Source organism: Serinus canaria, chromosome 9 (genome assembly GCF_022539315.1).
Source record: "Serinus canaria isolate serCan28SL12 chromosome 9, serCan2020, whole genome shotgun sequence".
Taxonomy (NCBI): domain Eukaryota; kingdom Metazoa; phylum Chordata; class Aves; order Passeriformes; family Fringillidae; genus Serinus; species Serinus canaria.
In genome coordinates, this window is record NC_066323.1 from 16,627,862 (window position 1) to 16,645,428 (window position 17,567).

The 17,567-nt window shown below is 45.2% G+C and overlaps 2 protein-coding genes across 3 annotated transcripts in view; both read left to right on the plus strand.

The window, feature by feature from the left end:
* Positions 1-674, plus strand: part of AP1S3 (adaptor related protein complex 1 subunit sigma 3) — a 54,821-nt gene extending 54,147 nt beyond the window's left edge. The window contains exon 5 of the mRNA XM_050977964.1: positions 528-674. Coding sequence (XP_050833921.1) covers positions 528-539 — 12 coding nt within the window. The 3' untranslated portion in view covers positions 540-674. The remainder of the gene's footprint in view (positions 1-527) is intronic.
* The window catches only part of SCG2 (secretogranin II), a 37,081-nt gene extending 34,204 nt beyond the window's left edge, over positions 1-2,877 (plus strand). For both annotated transcript variants that reach the window (XM_050977961.1, XM_050977963.1), the window contains exon 2: positions 528-2,877. In XM_050977961.1, the coding sequence (XP_050833918.1) occupies positions 528-2,419 (1,892 nt within the window). In that variant the 3' untranslated portion in view covers positions 2,420-2,877. The remainder of the gene's footprint in view (positions 1-527) is intronic.
* The last annotated feature ends 14,690 nt before the right edge of the window (positions 2,878-17,567 follow it).

Below are 17,567 nucleotides of genomic sequence, written 5' to 3' on the forward strand. Positions count from 1 at the left end.
GAATCATAGAGTCATTAACTGATATTCCATTGTAATACAAATAATTTTTATATGAAATAGCAAAATAAAGGAAATAATAGCTTCAGTACTATCAGCAATGTCAGAAATAAACTTGCAAGTAATTTTATATGTCATGTTCACTTCATCACATTAATTTTATTGGAGTTTAGCACCATTCAGCTGTATTGTCCTGGCATGAAATTAGATGCCCTATGGAGCAATGTCACAAAATGTTTCTGTCTGTATTTTTAATATCAGTATTTTGAGCAGCATTTAAATGTATGGATACACCAATTTTGTCATTTAGGTGCTTTGTTCTCATGATCAAAATGACATCTAGGTATGTCTATGGGCATTTCATGAGTTATATAGGATTGATATTTTGTACTTTGGTGCTGCCATTGGACAATTAATGTTCAAAAAGTACATGGAGCATAGAGATAAGAAATTTCTTGCATAGCTCTGTTTCCTAAGCCTGTCTCCATGTGTTAACAACTTATTTTTTTCTTCTTCTTCTTTATTTAAAGGAAATATTTTAAACATGGCAGAAACTAAAACCTTCCAGCCTGGAGCAGCCTGTGCTCTCACCTTTTTCTTTGTCCTAATCTGTTGGGTTGATGCAGCCTCCTTCCAGCAGCACCAGCTGCTTCAGAAAGACCCAGACTATGCAATGAAAAACTTACCAAGGCTCCCAAATCCCGACATGATCAAAGCTCTGGAATACATCGAGGACCTTCGCAAGCAAACCAACAAGGGGGAAGGCAGCCCTGACTATAGCTCTTATCAAAGTGTGCCCTACCTCCTCCCACAGAGAGAAAGCAAGGACCAGCTGCACCTCCCAGAGAATGTGAGGGATTCTTTGACTGAAGATGAGTCCCAGTGGGTTAAGGTGATGCTGGAAGCCTTGCGGCAAGCTGAGAAGGAGTCAAAAGCTGGCCCAAAGGAGAGTAAGCCCTACGGTCTGGGTCCAGATAACAACTTTCCAGCTGGAGTAACTGATGATTATGAGGCTTACAAGTGGCCTGAGAGGTGGCAGAAGTACCTCAAGATGCCACTGGGGCACTATGAAGAGGGTTCAAGGGACAGTCCTTTCAAGCGTACCAACGAGATCGTGGAGGAGCAGTACACCCCCCAGAGCCTTGCCACGCTGGAGTCCGTGTTCCAGGAGCTGGGAAAGATGGCAGGACCCAGTAACCACAAGAAAGAAAGGCTGGATGAGGACCAGAAATTGTATACAGATGATGAAGATGATGTGTACAAAGTGAATAACATCGCCTATGAAGATGTGGTTGGAGGAGAAGATTGGAATCCCATAGAGGAAAAAGTGGAAAGCCAAACACAGGAAGAGATAAAAGACAGCAAAGAGGAAATTGATAAGCACGAAGAGGAGATTGACGATGAAATGAAAAGATCAGGAAAACTCAGCTTCCTTGAGGATGAAATAAGAAGAGAAAATAAAGATCAAGTGTCAGAGGACGTCTCAAAACTAATGAATTATTATCTGACGAGGCTGATGGGTAATGCTGGGAATAGGAAATTAAGGACTGGAGGAGAACTTGAGGAAAAAAGAGCATCCATGTTTTTGGATAAACAACTTGATCCTCAGGCTATAGCTCAGCTGATAGAAATCTCAAGAAATTTGCAAATTCCTCCTGAGGATTTAATAGACATGTTGAAAGCTGGAGAAAAAAATCAGCTTCAGAGCGAAAGGTTGGAAGCTGAGCAGGAAATGGAATTCCCAGAAGACCTCGATGAGATAACTGAAACCAATCTAGGACAGAGTGATATATTTAAAAATAATATAAACTCTAAAAATGGGTACATGAAGCAGCCTCTTATTCCAGAAAATCTACCTGAAGACCTCAATATTGAAGATATTGTCAGCCTTCTGGGAAATGACAATTTAGCTAACCAGAATCCCTCCTACCTACTAAATCGTCTTAATCAAGAAAACGATTTGCCAAGGCTGTCTTACATTCCCAGAAGATTGAAAGGACACCTGCTCCCTAAAGCTGCCTGGATGAACGACTTGGAAAGGCGACAAGCGGAGTACGAGAAGCTGAATGAGAAGGATGAAGAGCTGGCTGATTACTTGGCAAAGGTGCTGGCAAAATACCCCGAGGTGATCAATACCAACCAGATGAAAAGAGTCCCTGCTGCAGCCTCGGAGAGCAACCTGCAGGACGAGGAGCACCTGGAGCAGGCCATCCGAGAGCACCTAAACCAGCTGGGACCACAGGAGGCTGCCAAGCTGGCTTCGCTCAGCAAAAGGCTCTCCATGGCTGGGGAAGCTGATGACACACAAACCAGGCAGTACCTGGATGAGGATATGCTGGCAAAGGTGCTGGAGTATCTAAAACAGGAGAAATCAGAGCTTGAAAGAGATCACATCACCAAGCGAGCAATGGAAAACATGTAATTGTTCCCCAAGTATTATTTCTCTTCAATGTGTTGACTTCTATCCCAATTCAGTTGTGATTTATTCCTGCTCTCACACTAAACAGCCTATGGTAGACTATTTACCATTGAACAGTCTGCATATCTTTCTCAGAGCTGTTATATTGTTTATTGATATACTTCTATGTTATAAATTATGGGGCAAACAACCAATTGCTTCAAGTGTTTTAAGAAACAATTTCATGATATCAAGTAAAAGTATAATATGTAAACAAATGACCTTTGCATTGTTAATAAAACATGATAAATGAAGAGTGACAATTATAATTTGAAATTTTTAAGATTAATTGGATTATTTTGTTACTGTCTGTAGTGGTTTTTGTGCAGTATCGAATAAAAAAATAAAGCATTATATATATATATAGTTTTATTTACAAGGCTTTTTCTATTCAGTGTTTTATTGTTGATGAATAAATTATTTCTGGACAATCGACTTTGTTTCTTTGTGACACTTGATAAAGTCATGCTAATTGGAAACATATTTTTACTTCTACAGATTACCCTTCTGAAATATATTATTTTTCCTACAAATTAAGATGTAAGCATAAACTTGGGGTTTTCTGGGTCATAAGAACATAACTGGCATTACCCTTAAGGGCAGGGGGTACCTAAAGAGCCTGCTGAAGTCAATCAGTGTAATAGCTGCAGTACAACTGAAAATTTGGCCTCACAGAATTAAGAGGTGTGTCTGCACCTCCTGGCAGCAGGAGGAACACAGATGATCTGTCCAGCTGGGACAGGCTTGATGATGAAGCTTTGAAAAAATACAGAATGGAACCTTCCTAGGTGAGCTCTGGGAAGCTCTGCAGACGAGTCCCCTCCATCTCTCACACTGACAACCTCAAAGGAAGAGGCAAGATCCAAGACAAGGCAGGCAGGGAACTCCTCTGTAACAGCATTTGTTTGTCTGATAAAAACATTATTTCCTTCTCCATGAAATGACCATTACATGTCCCACAAGTACACAGAAGACCTTTACTATTCAGCACGCTATCTGGACACGTGAATTGCCTCTTGAGCTCCTATCATGACCTGCAGTAGGTGGCCTGGAAAGGTTCTGGCTCTTTTACAGGAGGAAATGTGCTTGCATAACTCTGTGAGTCAGAGGTGGTTTTCATGGGACAGCTCATTTCCAGGATTAGAGTTTAAAAGTGGTTTTCCCTGTGGTATTCTGCAGCAGCTCATCTGGGCTAAGTGGGGTGGGGATGATTTTTGGCCATGTCTAATGAAGTACAAAGGCTGCAGAAATAAAGCTTCATCTTCAGGGTTGCCATTACCCCGAGCATTCACAGCAGTCAGGAGCTCAGCCCCTGTTCCAGCCTTTATTCCTTGAATACACACAGGACAATAACATATCTGATTTTCCAGGCATGTGTAGGACCTGATGTCACATGTGGTGGCACATGACGGGGGGGAGTCCCTTAGCATCATTCCCCTCCTGCCATGGCCTGCAGCACTCCCTTGCCCTGGGCTTCCCAGGCTCCTGAGCTGACCAAAGCCCTGGGGAGCTGCTTGACTGCCTCCAGGCTCTTAGGGAGAGCCCAATGACAACTTTAGATACCAGAATGATTTTGAATCCAAGAAACCAGTAGTACAAACCTATGCATTAAGGGACAGATCTGTCAGACACTGTGTGGAAGAAGAATAAGCTTTGGAAAATCCTAATCTTGGCATGAGTAACTACATCGCTTTTTAGAAGAACACCTCACTCACAGTGTGTGCAAGCCATCAGGGACTTTGTGGTTCATCTTCCCAAACAAGAAAAGGGGAGTTGTGCTTGAAATAACAGAACTTTGTCTAACAGATCTATATGAAGTGTCAAGCTGATTTCAAGCTAAGAAGTTACATCAGTACTTTTCCCTCTGCAAGCCACGGAAAGCAGACAACTAATCTCCCTATGAAGTGCTTTATTTCTAACAAACTCATCTCCAACTCTACATTGGAATTAAATGAAATGAGAAAATATTAAATAGGCAGCGCTCTCCTGGTAGCTGGAGCTGCCTCTTGCTATGCAACCAAGGCTCCTGCAGCAGAGCAGTAGTTATACCTGAATATGTAAGACAGCATTATCCAAAAGTACATCCCATCATGAGATCTGCTCCATTAAACCACTCCAGAGCCTTCCCCTGCAGAGAGGCTGTGTAGTACTTAATTGTTCTTCATGGCCACGGCTGCTTCTGCTCTCATTTGTCTGTGGCTTGTGTTTTCCTTATGGCTGCAGTGGGACAAACAGTCATGTTGTTAATAATGCACACAGAATGCATAATCCATAACAGATACACTATCAAGCTTATTACTATAATTATGTACTAAATAAAGTGACCACCCTGCAATTCTTACTCAGGCAAAGTGAGGAACAGATTTTTAATTCCCTTTTTGTGTTATGATTTGACAGCATCCCAGATGCAGCTGGTTTATACCCTCTGTGCCAGTGGCTTTTGTCCAGCAAAGAAAATGTTTCTGCTCAATTCTTCCTCCTAAAACTTGCTTCATTGTGTCCTCATATTGAAGGTCCTCCCCAACACACACAGATTGAACAGAAATTCTGTATCTTATCCAAATAAATCAAGCTACTGAACACCTTTGCAGTACCTGAGGTAGTTCTTCTTTGTACATACCCTGGAATTCATTTATTAGTACCCATAAGAGTAAGTGCTGTTTTGTTTTTTTCATTAATTCATGTGCTACTGCAAGTGCTTTGTTTACATCTGCCTCTTGATGATTCCATTATTTTGTCAGCTGGAGCTCTTAAATGAGAACACTTATTGATTCAAAAATTAATGTAACCAAATTACCTCGACTAGAGAAATGAGATTGTAGCAATTATTTCCTTCTAAAAGGGTATTTCCACGGTGCAGTGGAAGGGGTTGAGTTGCATGCAATGTGACAGTTGTAACTGTTTCCCAAAGCACTTTACAAGACACTTGTTTTGCAGGAGGAGTGACATAACCCGTGACTTTCTTAACATGACAAAGGGGAGCCAAGGCTGGAGCCCAGGCAGCCTGAGCTGTGCTTTGCCTCACAGCTTCACTCTGCCACTCCTGCTGTTACTAATGAGAACACTAAAGATCCCGACCTGCATCTCCAGACACACCTGAGCCAGCCCATCTGCCATGAGCCAGGTCACACATGGCATGGCAGGAGCAGAGGGGCTCTGTGGGATGTGCAGTGTGGGAACAGCATTCCATTCCCTGGAGCATCCTGCACCTTCCCCCAGGCTCCAGGGCTATTTACTCTGTGATGCACAAATCCATACAGACACAGCTGGATGTCAGCTGCACTCTGTGTTTGTTCAGCTACCCAGGAGCCTCCAAAGAGGTTAATGTGAGCTACAGGAACTCCAGTTAGCAGCAGCAGGCAGGTGCAGAGCCTCTAGTGCATAAAGTGGAAAGGAGAAGCCCTGAATCAGAGCTGATTAGCTGAGGAGCCGTGTTATTCCTGACTTTTGGATCATTCAAAAACATTTGAGGTCATTAATAATTCATTTGTAGATGTAGCAGAGCTCTAAATGTGGCTGATTAAATGCATTTGACGTTTCTCTTGAGAGAGGCTGTTATTCCAGGAAACCACTTGGTATCTGCAAATGTCTTGGAATTAGTGTACTCAAAATTACAGGTTCACTCACAATGTTTTCCCTTGTAAAGAAAGGAAAGTGACCTCTGATTCCAAATGTAATGTACCCTGGTGAACGACTATGGCACAATTATTTTAGAGGCTCCCCACAGCCACTCAGCAGATCTGCTGTGTAATGACATGGTCCAAAGTGCAGAGCTCTGCCAAGACAAAAACCTGTGAGCAAGGCAGGTCCTACACACCTGGGGAAGGAGATCTTAAAAAGGGGTTGTTGGCAACTGCCCAGCCCCTACAATTGCTGCTCAGGGATGTGCTTCCCAAAACCCTTCCTGGCATCAGCCTGAAAGCTGAGCCCTGTGTTTACCTGGCAGAGAAGCCAGGCTCTATGGAGAGCCTTGGTGGGAGTGCCACAAAGTCTCCAGGTCCTCTGGGCTGGATGGGCAGCACCAAGCCAGGATCTAAAAGAAATGAGGGGCTTTATTCCACTTCTGTGTCTCCCTGATTATGTCAGCAAATCTGGGCCCACGGGGTTTGTTTGGCTTCTTGCTTAAGCTAGAGTAAATCTGCTCAGGTGTAGCTGTGGGGTGCATTTTGTGCCACTCCATTTAAATGTTTAATGAGAACTAAGAGTTTATGCAAATTTGAGCACGTTTTTCAAGGGGGTCACCCACATCAGGGCAGTTTTCCTGCTGCTCTGCAGTCACCACCATTGGGACACCTCATCTACTGGAGACAGTGGGATCCTTCCCTGGCAGGACTTTGCTCAGGGTCACCTTGGGAAAGCATTTTTGGGTTATTTTCCTCTAAGTTCATGCCAACACACAGAAAGGAGGGGCACAGCATCTGCCTGTTGAGATCTCCAGGTGAAACATGTGGTCATTTTTTTTTTGTCTATTAAAACTCTTTCCAAAATCGTACATCCTTTAAGTGGATCTTTTTTCCTAGCTCAAATTTTAGATACCATTTAGTTTCACGTTATACACATCTAAACACAAAAAGAAACCTCCCATCCCCACTTTTCTCTCTCCTCTTTGACCTAAGAGAAGGTATGAGACTGCCTGGATGAGATGCAACATATAATTTCTGCCAAGAAACACATTTTTAACATGGCTACATGTTTTGCCACCTGCTGAGAAATGTCATAGCAGCACAACAAACCACTTAGATTTCTTGCACCCCCCTATTCAGTGTGTAAGAGCCAGGCCAGGAACAGCATATACACACAGAGAAAAAGGTAAAAACAAAGATAAATCATTAAATGGGGAAAACCCCAATATTCCTTGCTTGTTGTTCATTTAGCATAACTACAGGAGACATGTTAAATGCCTGTAAGTAAATTTTGGGATGGAAATATAATCTGACAGGAAAACCGTTTTCTGCAAGGGTAAAATTACTCAGATCCAACACACTATCAATTGATTTTTTTTCTTACAAACATGAATGCAACAAGGTAGAAACTTTTTGATAGTGACTAGCACACTGAAAGAGGATAAGGAAAAAAAAAGCCTAGATTGGAAAATTTATTCTGTATGTAAGTCTGTGACTACCACCATGCTCTACTGGGTACTTTAGACTAGAGAAATGTTACTGTGCAAACTCGTGAGCTTTTAGCCTCACCCATGGCCCCAGACTTTGCTTTCCCTGAAGCAATAGTCAGGCTGAAATTGTTTAAATAGATTTTCTACTTTCTAATTTCCATTTAAAAAATGCCAGCCCCCTGGCCCTCTCCTCACTCAGAAGCTGGTGCAACCACAGTAGCACAAACTTTTACAAACAGCTGGGGCACAGTGGCTGCTCCAATGCCAAGATGTTCTGTCTTCTGTGCTCCTGAGCCTTCTCCTTGTGACAAAGGAGATATTTCATCCATAGGATCTTTATCTGCAGGGAAAAGTTAATGGATATTTTTATTCTAGAAGAAAAATTACTGTCAGAAATGCCACAGCTGATAAAAGCTTAGAGAAAAAGGAAAGCTGCCAAATCCTCAAACGTTATCGCTTGTTACTTTTTTACTGATTACAAAACCACTGATTTTGTTTTATTTCATGCTGTTTCTCCTTTGCTGCTTTTAGAGTCAGCACACTGCACTTTTCTGATGCTGCACAAGAGTTCAAAGCCACTGCCTGCTTCCCCTTTTGGCAACACCTTTTGCATCAGTCTTATTTATATCTGACCCAACTCAGGTGGATCCAACAGCTCCACCCAGCTCTGTGCTGCGTGGTGCTGTTTGTGTCTGTGCCAGGAGATTGTGTGATATCCCACACAACGAGGCTGGTTTAAAGCTGGAGCTCATTCCCAGCCCAGGGAAGATGTGGAGCAGGAACCAGAATCCTCCACCATGGACAGAGCAGTGCTTGGCACTGTCACCCCAAGTTCTTCTAAGCCTTCCGATGTTTATATTTTTGTAATGGAGTTTCTCACGCACTTTTATGTAAATAATGATTGTTTTACATTCCTTTCTAGAAGAAGAGAAATTTGATAGACTGTTGGTTTAACCAGTGTATCTAGAGAGGTGGCAATTTCATCCTCCAACCCATGATCACTTTTAAAAATCTATAAATATTGGAGTCAGAAATAAACTAGGCCTTTTTGCCTTGGACGTTCCAGTGTGTCATTTAGTGTCCTATTACAACGTGGTGCTGCCTTGGCTGCCCCATGTCCCCCTCCCAGGTGGGGACAGTCAGGTCAGCAGTGCAAACCCCTGGAGACACAGTGACAACTGTACAGCTCAAGCATGTGCTTTGCTGTGTAGTCAAACAAAGCCCTTTGCAGGGGAAGCCACAGAGAACTCTGGTTTCCTTCAGCTCTGCTGTGGCCATGGAGTCCCTTCAGGTGAGAGCAATGTGCCCTCCGTGGGGCTGGTCACTGCTTCCTGCACAGGGAGCCACAGCAGGCTCCAAACCTCTGGGCTCCAAGCTAGGATGCTACTCACACATCCCCCTCAGCTCCCCACCAGCCTTCCAAACAGGCTGGAGTAACAACTCTGAAAAATAGGAAAACTCTTCAGGCATGGATATAGGAACAAAAGGGATGGTAAGTAATTTGGATATTAAAAATATGCAAAGATAGATTGTGGCAGGCAGGTCAAGTTCCTGAGGAACGATATTTTGACAACAACCTTCCAGGAAAATTTCAGTCGAGTCAATGCTTGCTCAAACACCTTTTCCCATCCATCTGATTCCCAAGTAGGCAGCCAGAAAATGTGATCAGCTTTATTTCATTAACCCTGCTAAAGGAAACAGTTATATTTTTAACTTGATACTGGATGCTCACTGAAGTGCTCTCCAAAGCCAGGTGATGAATGAGGTTGGGGAGCCCTCCCATCCCTGTCCCTCACTACCACCATGTGCCACAGGGAAGATAAATGATAATTGGGAGCCTGGCCATGCTGCAGAATAATGGAAACATCTGGGGAAAATGGCCCTGGAGACTGCCTGAAGATCAGCATTCCCCTGGGCAACCTCAGGCTTTGGGAGCCTTCTGTCTTTGAGCTGACACCTCAGTGGTTACTTTCTTGGCTAACTCATTTGTTAGTCAGGTTGTACAATTTACTTTTCTTCCATTTACCATCCTCCTGACTTATTTAGTGCCTGAGTCAGTAAACGTAGCTTAATCATCCTCTTTATAAATTCTGAATCTATTTTATTGTGGATAAAGTTCTTGCTCACCAGCTCCTACAGCTTAAATATCCAGAATGGGAAAAAAAAAGTGCAACTTCACCCTTGGCTTGGGTATTTTTTTAAATTAAGTCCTGCCCTATAGCACCTCTCCAAAGAAGCAGCCAAAAGCAGAATGTTCCATAAATATAAAAAAGGAGTGACCTTTCAAAAATACATACTTTACATATCAAACTGCAGAGATAAAGTAGAATATAGTTATCCTATGCCAAGGCCATTGAGACACTTGCCTTTTTCCCAAGGAAATGACTTTGCCTCATAGCTCACCTTTTTATAGTGCACATTATGCTGCCTGTGAAATTCATTACCCAGTACTTGATCTCCTCCATAGCCTCGTGCTGATGTCTTTAGGAAATGAATTTTTTAATAGCCTTCTTGATGAACATGTGTTTTGTGGCACCTGAAAATAGATGTGCTGCAATTCTAGGCTAGCTGCACATTTTACCTATTGAGCTGCACATCTCAGTAGCTTTGACTTTCTATGTGTGGAGATGGAAATAATTTAAAGAGTCATTTGCCTGACAAGATACGATTATTTGTCCTCCTACATATCCTATGAGCACAAAGTTGGATTTATAGCTTGACCTTTTTACTTTACATCTTTCAAGAGCCTAGGAAGAAGGAGTGCACTGCTTTGTAAAGCCTTGCTGGGTGAGCACAGGCACTGCAGTGATTTACCCCCCTTTTAACAAAGACTACTGAGATGCAAAAGCAGCAGGTGCTTTAGGGCAGCTGCTGCTACAGACAGGAGAAAATATGGAAGGAGAGCAGGCAAGACCCTGCTGGGCATTCACAGGTTAGGAATGAGGTGTGGGGGACCATTTCTGCCACCAGATCTGACTTGGGCAGCTGGAGACAGGTCTTCAGCTTGATTTTCTCACAAGGAAGGCTCCTCTTTGTGTCTGTTACTTATCCATCTTCTGACAAAAGAAGCTAAAGCCAGGGATGCTGGCTTTATAAAAATATTATGACTTTTGGAACTGTGAAACAATTTGGCTGCCTAAAACTGGGCACCTACATTAAAACAGCTCATCTTCCCAAGCTGCTGTGCCTTGGCACAGCTAAGAAAACACTGGGGTTGGCTTTTCCCTACAAATAGCCACATTGTGTGCTGGGATACCTTGCTGCAGCCCTGCTGACTTCACTGAGTGCAGAGGTTTGGCCATCTAGACCAGTAATGGAGACAAATGATGTCCCCTGTGTCCTGTTTGAGTGTGTGACAGCTCCATGTGCAGCCAGATCTCTGGAGAGCACCAGTCCCTGCCCAGCAGAGCTGCTCTGCCCTGTGTCCCAGAGGCAGCAGAGGACTGGCAGGCTGTGGGAGCACAGCTGGGACAGGACCACCTGCCCCAGCCCAAGAGGAGAGCCAAGGGAGGAAATGTCCAAGGTCTCTGTGGAGACCCATCACTGATTCCCAGGGCCCACAGGAATGTGCTCCTGTGCCTCCTGAGCCCACCCCTGAGCATTAAGAACTAATAATAAAATAATTAATATTTCCTGTTGGAAATGGGCAGGGCACAGCTCTCCCATGTCCTGCAGGCCCTGTGCCATCCCTGCAGCCCCAGGAGCTGGGGTACCTTGGGACCAGCCTGGACCTTGGCTGGGGAGGTGCAGGGGGAGCCCTCCCAGGGACAGAGCTCCCAGCTGTGCCAGACAGATCTCCCCTGCCCTCCCCTGCCACAGGCACTGTCTTTGGGCAGGCTCTGGAAGGTTTTTTTCTTCTTCAGCCTGATCCTCAAGGATCAGGGGATCCTGGGGAGCACAGGGGGCAGTGGCTGGGGCCATGTAAGGACAGACACACTTATGGTCTATCCCTGCTGCAGTTTTTCCAACGTACATGGATCCAAATGTTATTGAACCCCAAACACTTCATTTCACACAACACAAATTTTTATACAGCTCTTGAAGTTGTTCTCAAAGCTCCTCTATAAAAATGAAGTATAAACTGAAGGTAAGAATCATCTGAACATAAAATGAACTATATTCTCTTCTGAAAATTCCCTGTCTGTTTAGCTTCTAAGGGTTTTTACCTGTTCAGGAATCTGCAGACTGCTTCACTCAAAAGAGACTTTCATTCTTCAGGATAAAAAAATCTTGCTTCAAGAAAAGAAAATACCATTCTCCTCTCTTAAGCTAGAAAGCAGAAACTGGGATCTTCTTTTCAGCATTTCTGTGGCCAATAGCATCTGTAAGAGGCTTTCTGTATTCCTTCTGGCAAGATAATTAGTGGAGAATTAAATATCATACAAATATGTTGGGACACAACTACAGCCTATTGCAAAATATCCTGTATCCAGCATAAGGTATCCTCCCATCCATGGAAGTATTGTTATTCCAGAGAAGTCTGGTAGGGGCCATTACTGATAATAGCATATAAAAGCTGCAGTTCTGCTCCCCAGAACTAGCCAGTTTGCTTTCGTCACATGTAATTTAGAATTTGATATAATTTTCAGCTTTGCAGTTCTGTGAGAGCAGTTCAACCGACATTTAAAGTTAATTTTGAGAATCCAGTTCAATTTAGCAGGTAATTTACAGAGCCCAGCCCTCTCATTGCAGCATGGTTTTCTGCCCATTGCAGAAAGCTCAAAGGGGAAGGAAGGCAGTGTCATTAGCTACCTCACACAATGCTCTCCAACACCAAATGCAATTGTAAGTGGATATATTAAAGTGTTGAGGTGCCAATTAGCTACTTCAATGTAAATTATTCTTTTACTTAGAGGGTGGATCCCCCTTAAACCTGGAATTGCTGCAGCTCTGATGGTAACACAGAGTCATGAGATAAATGAATCACAGAGTCAGGTTACTGCATCTGCAAAGGATGTTCTTGAGTCTAACCCAGTGCTACAGCCCTTGCAGGAGGTCTCTTTGTGTGTGCAGGTATCTGTCAGATGAAGCAATTCCCAAGGGAATTTCTGGGGAAACATCTCCTGTGTGCTCACAGGGTTGGAGGAGCAGCCAGCTGGAGCTTTGGGTCCACCAAAGGGGAATACAACCCTCCCCTCCTCTGCTCTTGCCCTTGGCCCCTCTAAAGGGGTTCCCTCCTTTAGGTGAGTTCATGGCTCCTTTAGCTGAGTTCACCCTTTAGGTGAGTTCACCCTCTAGCTGAGTTCACCCTTTAGCTGAGTTCACCCTTTAGTTGAGTTCACCCTCTAGCTGAGTTCACCCTTTAGCTGAGTTCACCCTTTCCTGGGCACCTGATCAGCTCCTCCCAGCCCAGAGCTGACTCCCCTCTCACTGGAGCAGGGCACCCAGCAGGGTGGTGGCACGTTTGCCAGGGCTACCCTGACCTGGAAGGTTTTACACCTGTCCCTGCTCTGTCACCCTGGTCCCATTCCTGGTCCCCAAGCTCCTCACCTGCCTTTAGAATGCCAAGTTTGCAGTGCAGCAAATGTGAGCCAGCAAAGAGGAAACAGGCTGTGATACCTTTAAAGACACATTGCTGGAGGCTTTCCAGAAATTTCTGGAGGTTTTTCCACTGCTGATTTCTGTGCCACACCCAAGGTGAGCCCAAATCCACAGGGTGAGCTTTCTGCACTGCCAAGGCAGCTTTTCCAGCCATGCTCCCCCATGCCCCCCAGGAGTAAAAGCTCTTCTCACCCCCACCTTGGGACCCCCAGTGCTGCTCCCTATTTCAGCATGGGCTCCCTGCACCCCACCTGCACCAGTCTGCCTGTGCCTGTCAGGAAAGGGCATCTGGGAGTCTGGGGGCTGCTGCAAAGGGTCCACAGCAGTCCAGGAGGCACATGGGCCTGTTCCTGGTCTGCCTGAACACGGTGCTGCAGCCCACACTGACCCAGGAGATGTCTGAGAGGTGCAGGCTGAGTGAGAGATGATGCTCTGCAATGCACATACAGGAACTGGCTGATCAGCTCTTGCCTGAGGTCATAGAACACAGTAAATACAGAAATGGGATTATAACTGCATCAGCCCTGGCCTTTTCAGTTCCATTTCTAGCAGAGGAAATGTTTAAAATATCCACAAGCACTCTGGCCAATTAGTTACCAAATGTTTCTGCAATATCTATAGCATCTTCACAATTCAGAGTATTTGCTGTTATTGAGAAATATTAAATTTTACTACACTCTGGTTTCACTTTTTGCAGAGCTGTAGCAGGGCCCATTATCGCTAGCTGTGCTGTGTTAATGCCTATAGAGAAATTAATGGCAAAAATCTGACTGCTCTGAGCTCAGTGGGAGTCCACTGCCATCAGTATCTCCCAGACCTTGTATGGGTCTTTAGAGACCATGTCTGTGAAATGTGTCCTGTCCCTAAGGCAAAGCTCTAAAGCTCCCTCCTTTTTCTAATGCTGTTTCTAAGCTTTTAAATCTTGTGTTAAAATCTGCCCTAGCTGGGCGTTAAGTTCCAAACTCTTTCCACAAACCTAGAAAGGATTTTCTTATGTTCCTGTATTTAAAACAGAAGCACTGCTCAAGTTTTGAGTAAAACCAAAGTAGCTGCTGCAGGACCCTTCCAGCTGCCCAAGGGGAGTTGACCCAGGCCCAGGAGCAGCTCCACGTGCAGCTAGGGAGGTACAGCCTGAAGGAGGCTCACTGGAAAGCAACAGAGCTGAAAGCACCCAGCCTCTGTGGTCACTTCAGGGGCTCCCAGCAGCCATCTCCATCTCCTGTTTTCCAGCAAGTGCAGAGTCTGGCTGGGGCTGCATCAGTCCTGCTGGGATGCTGGCTCTTGGCAGCTGCAGCTGCCTCTGCAACATTAGTCACACATGCAAAACAACTGAGCCAACTTAGGAGAGACAGCAGCATAAACTGTTCTTCAATTTCCTATTTTGTTATCTCTGTAGGTCTGGTTTGCTTGTTTGTCTCATGTCTCCCAGGCTTGATCTCAAGAGTGATTTTTCTGCTGGGGTGATTTCTTCCTGCAGGAGTATCTGCCTTTGCCAGGCTGATTGTGCAAGTGGAAATGAACTTCCATTGAAAGGGATTAATTAAAAGAAGATCAGTAAGATTAGCTGAACTATAACTGGTTTGTGCATTTCTTGTTGAATGAGAAGCATTGTGCTACAAACAATGGAGCCAAGGGCCTGCCCTTCTCCATAAAGCCCCAGCGTGGCTCCCTGCACTCTGGCTTTATCAGCAGCTCCTTGCTGGAAAATGGGTGAGAGAGCTGCTGTAAGGTTCTGGTGCTGTGCACTCACAGGCACACAGGAAAATAGGACAGGGAAAAATTTCCAGTCATTCACAGTGCTTTGTTCCAGGAAGGTGGGCTTGGGGTCTCAGCTCTCCCAAGCACAGCCCATCAGCCAGAGGGAGCCTCATTTGCAGTGCACCCAAGCTGTGCTACCACCAGGTCCTGTCCCTCCCATCTCAGAGCACAGGAGCAATCAAGGACCTGAAAACCAGCAAACACAGAGCTGTCAGAAGGAAAAACTATTTAATCTAATACATAACCAGACCAAAGAACTCAGTGCTCTGAATGGACATCCAGGGAAGGACACAGGGAAATCTGAACAATTTGTGTAGCAGGAATACCAGCTGTAGCAGTTAACAACCTCGTGTGTGTGTGTGGACATGAGGCAGCATGGCATATCCCAGCTGAAGCCAGTCAGGATTAGGTAGAAAAGCAGTCTGGCCATAAGAGCTGGAAGCAAGACTGCTGGGAGGTGCCTGGAGCCCCCAGTTTGCTGCAGAGCCATGAAGCAGATGGACAGTGGCCCTGCTTTGCTGTGGCAGCCCTGAGCCCTTTTCTCTGTGGCACTCCTGCGTGGCCAGGAGCCCATCCCACTGCAGCTCCCCAGCCTGCACCACAGCCCAGTGCCTCTGGCTGCCACCTGGAGCCCTCACTGCATGGAAGGAGAACAAATCAGTGCTAAAACACCTGGGAGACCATTCAGGAAGTAGGTTTTATTACAGTCTACACAAACTCCATTTGCAGCTTGAGCACACCAGACTATGAGAGGAGCTTTGCTGCTGCAGATAATGAGGCAGTTTTCAGCAAAGTGTAAATCTGCTGCTGTTTGTAGGGGCTCCCAGGCTGTCAGAGCACAGATCATCATTGCTGAGTGCTCTGCTAATACTGTAAACAGTGATGACATTTAGAGAATTGTTTAACTGAGGGAGGAGGTTTAAGTCACTTCTGCAGTAATATCTAATAGGGGGTAAACCTCTGCAGATTATACATCACAGCTCTGGCAGCAGGCTGTAATGTCTTTAAGCTACAGCTTTAAATTATGAACAATGCCTTTTAAAAAATGGTAACTCTTCTTTGTGGTAAGCATGTCTGGGTGAGATGTCAGAAAGATTAGAGCCCAGATCATGGATGCAGTGTCTGGCCTCATCCCAAGGTGCAGTTTGGAGGATTGGCCCACTATTATAGTGGTTTATTGCACCTCTTAAAACCAACAGACTGCCGAGTGCTTCCCACCAACCATCTTTCCACTTGGATTTGAGTTAAGCCTTTCCAAGTCTGAGCATCCAAGAGCACAAGGAATCAGCAGGATGCACATTTTAAGGGAGTCTTTTGTAACTTCAAGAAAATTATTTCCTCTACAAGGTTTTATTTCTCTTGTAGCAAGGTAATGTTGAGGCAATGTGAGATGAGTGTGATGTCTCTTTCCTGACCCCACAGCAAAGAAGAAGCCCTTGGTCTGTGTTCCTGAGACCATGCTCATGGGTGTGTGGTGATTTCTGCAGCAGTGCAAGAGCTGTGTGAAAGAAAGCCTCTGAGCAGTACAAGGGAATGCAAAAACTTAGCTAAAGTCAGTTTAGCTTTGAAGAGTATTTAGCTTTCAAGTTAAAGGGCAAATAACCCATGCATTACTAGAGCCAATGTTAAAGTTACAGCACATCTGTCCCTGAATTTCAGCGTGGCCAGGTTTGTGCTGGCCCAGCCCCTGTCCCTGTCCCTGGCAGGGACAGCCTCCAGCCACTGCTCACTGCAGTGCAGCCTCACAGCACAGTGAGCTGGGGCAGGGAGCTGCTTCCCCAGCACAGCAGGGCTGAGCTGGCTCTGCAGGATGGAGCTGAGACCACTGGGCTGAGCACCAGAGGGATTCAAGGCCTCCAACCCCAAAAGTGCAGTCTGGCACCACAGGGCAGGGACACCAGCACAGGGGCTTGGCCACAGGGATATTTCTGATCATAGAGAATCTGGGGCACTTGCAGGCTTTGGGGGTGGGTGGGGAAACCCCTGTGGCTCTGCTTGCCCCTGCCTCCCTCCATCATCCAGCTGGGGAGGGGTGGAGGGCAGGCACAGCGGCAGAGTTGGTATTTCTCTCATCACACAGACCAAAAATAGCAGCTGGCCTTAATGCAGGTTTTTCTCTAACCACTTTCTTCTAATCAGCTGCAGAAAGGCCAGCCACCATCTATTTACCACAGAGCAAGACAGAAATGCTGGGCAGAGTTGCCAGGTCATTCATTTAACCTCAAGAGTTTAATCCTCTTACTCTGCCTCCATGAGCAAGGAGTGGGACAGCCTCTGGCCAGGCTCATGTCGTCAGTGAATTAGCAGCACCATCCATAGGCTTGCAGAAGGAAAGAAAATCAGAGCAGTATCACACAAGGAAAGGAATTTCTGGCAGCTTGTCCTGAGCTCTCTGGAAGGGCAGGCAGGCTACAGGCAATCAGAGCAGCCACAGGACATAGCAGATACCAATTTATAATACCTTTTTCCCCCAGCAAAGTTAAAGCGTGTTAAAAGTGGCAGACCAACAGCACTGAGAAATAGCTGAAGAAGGAAAACTGGTTTCAGTAGCATGAGATTTCACATTCCTTCTGTCAGGAAGCAATCCTCAATCTCAGAAGTCCCACTTCAGAGAGAAACTCTAAGTGATGGTCCATTTTTGCAAGGTTAGCTGCAGGCTGCAAGGGCCATCCAGCTGGATGAAGCCCTGTTTCTGAGCCC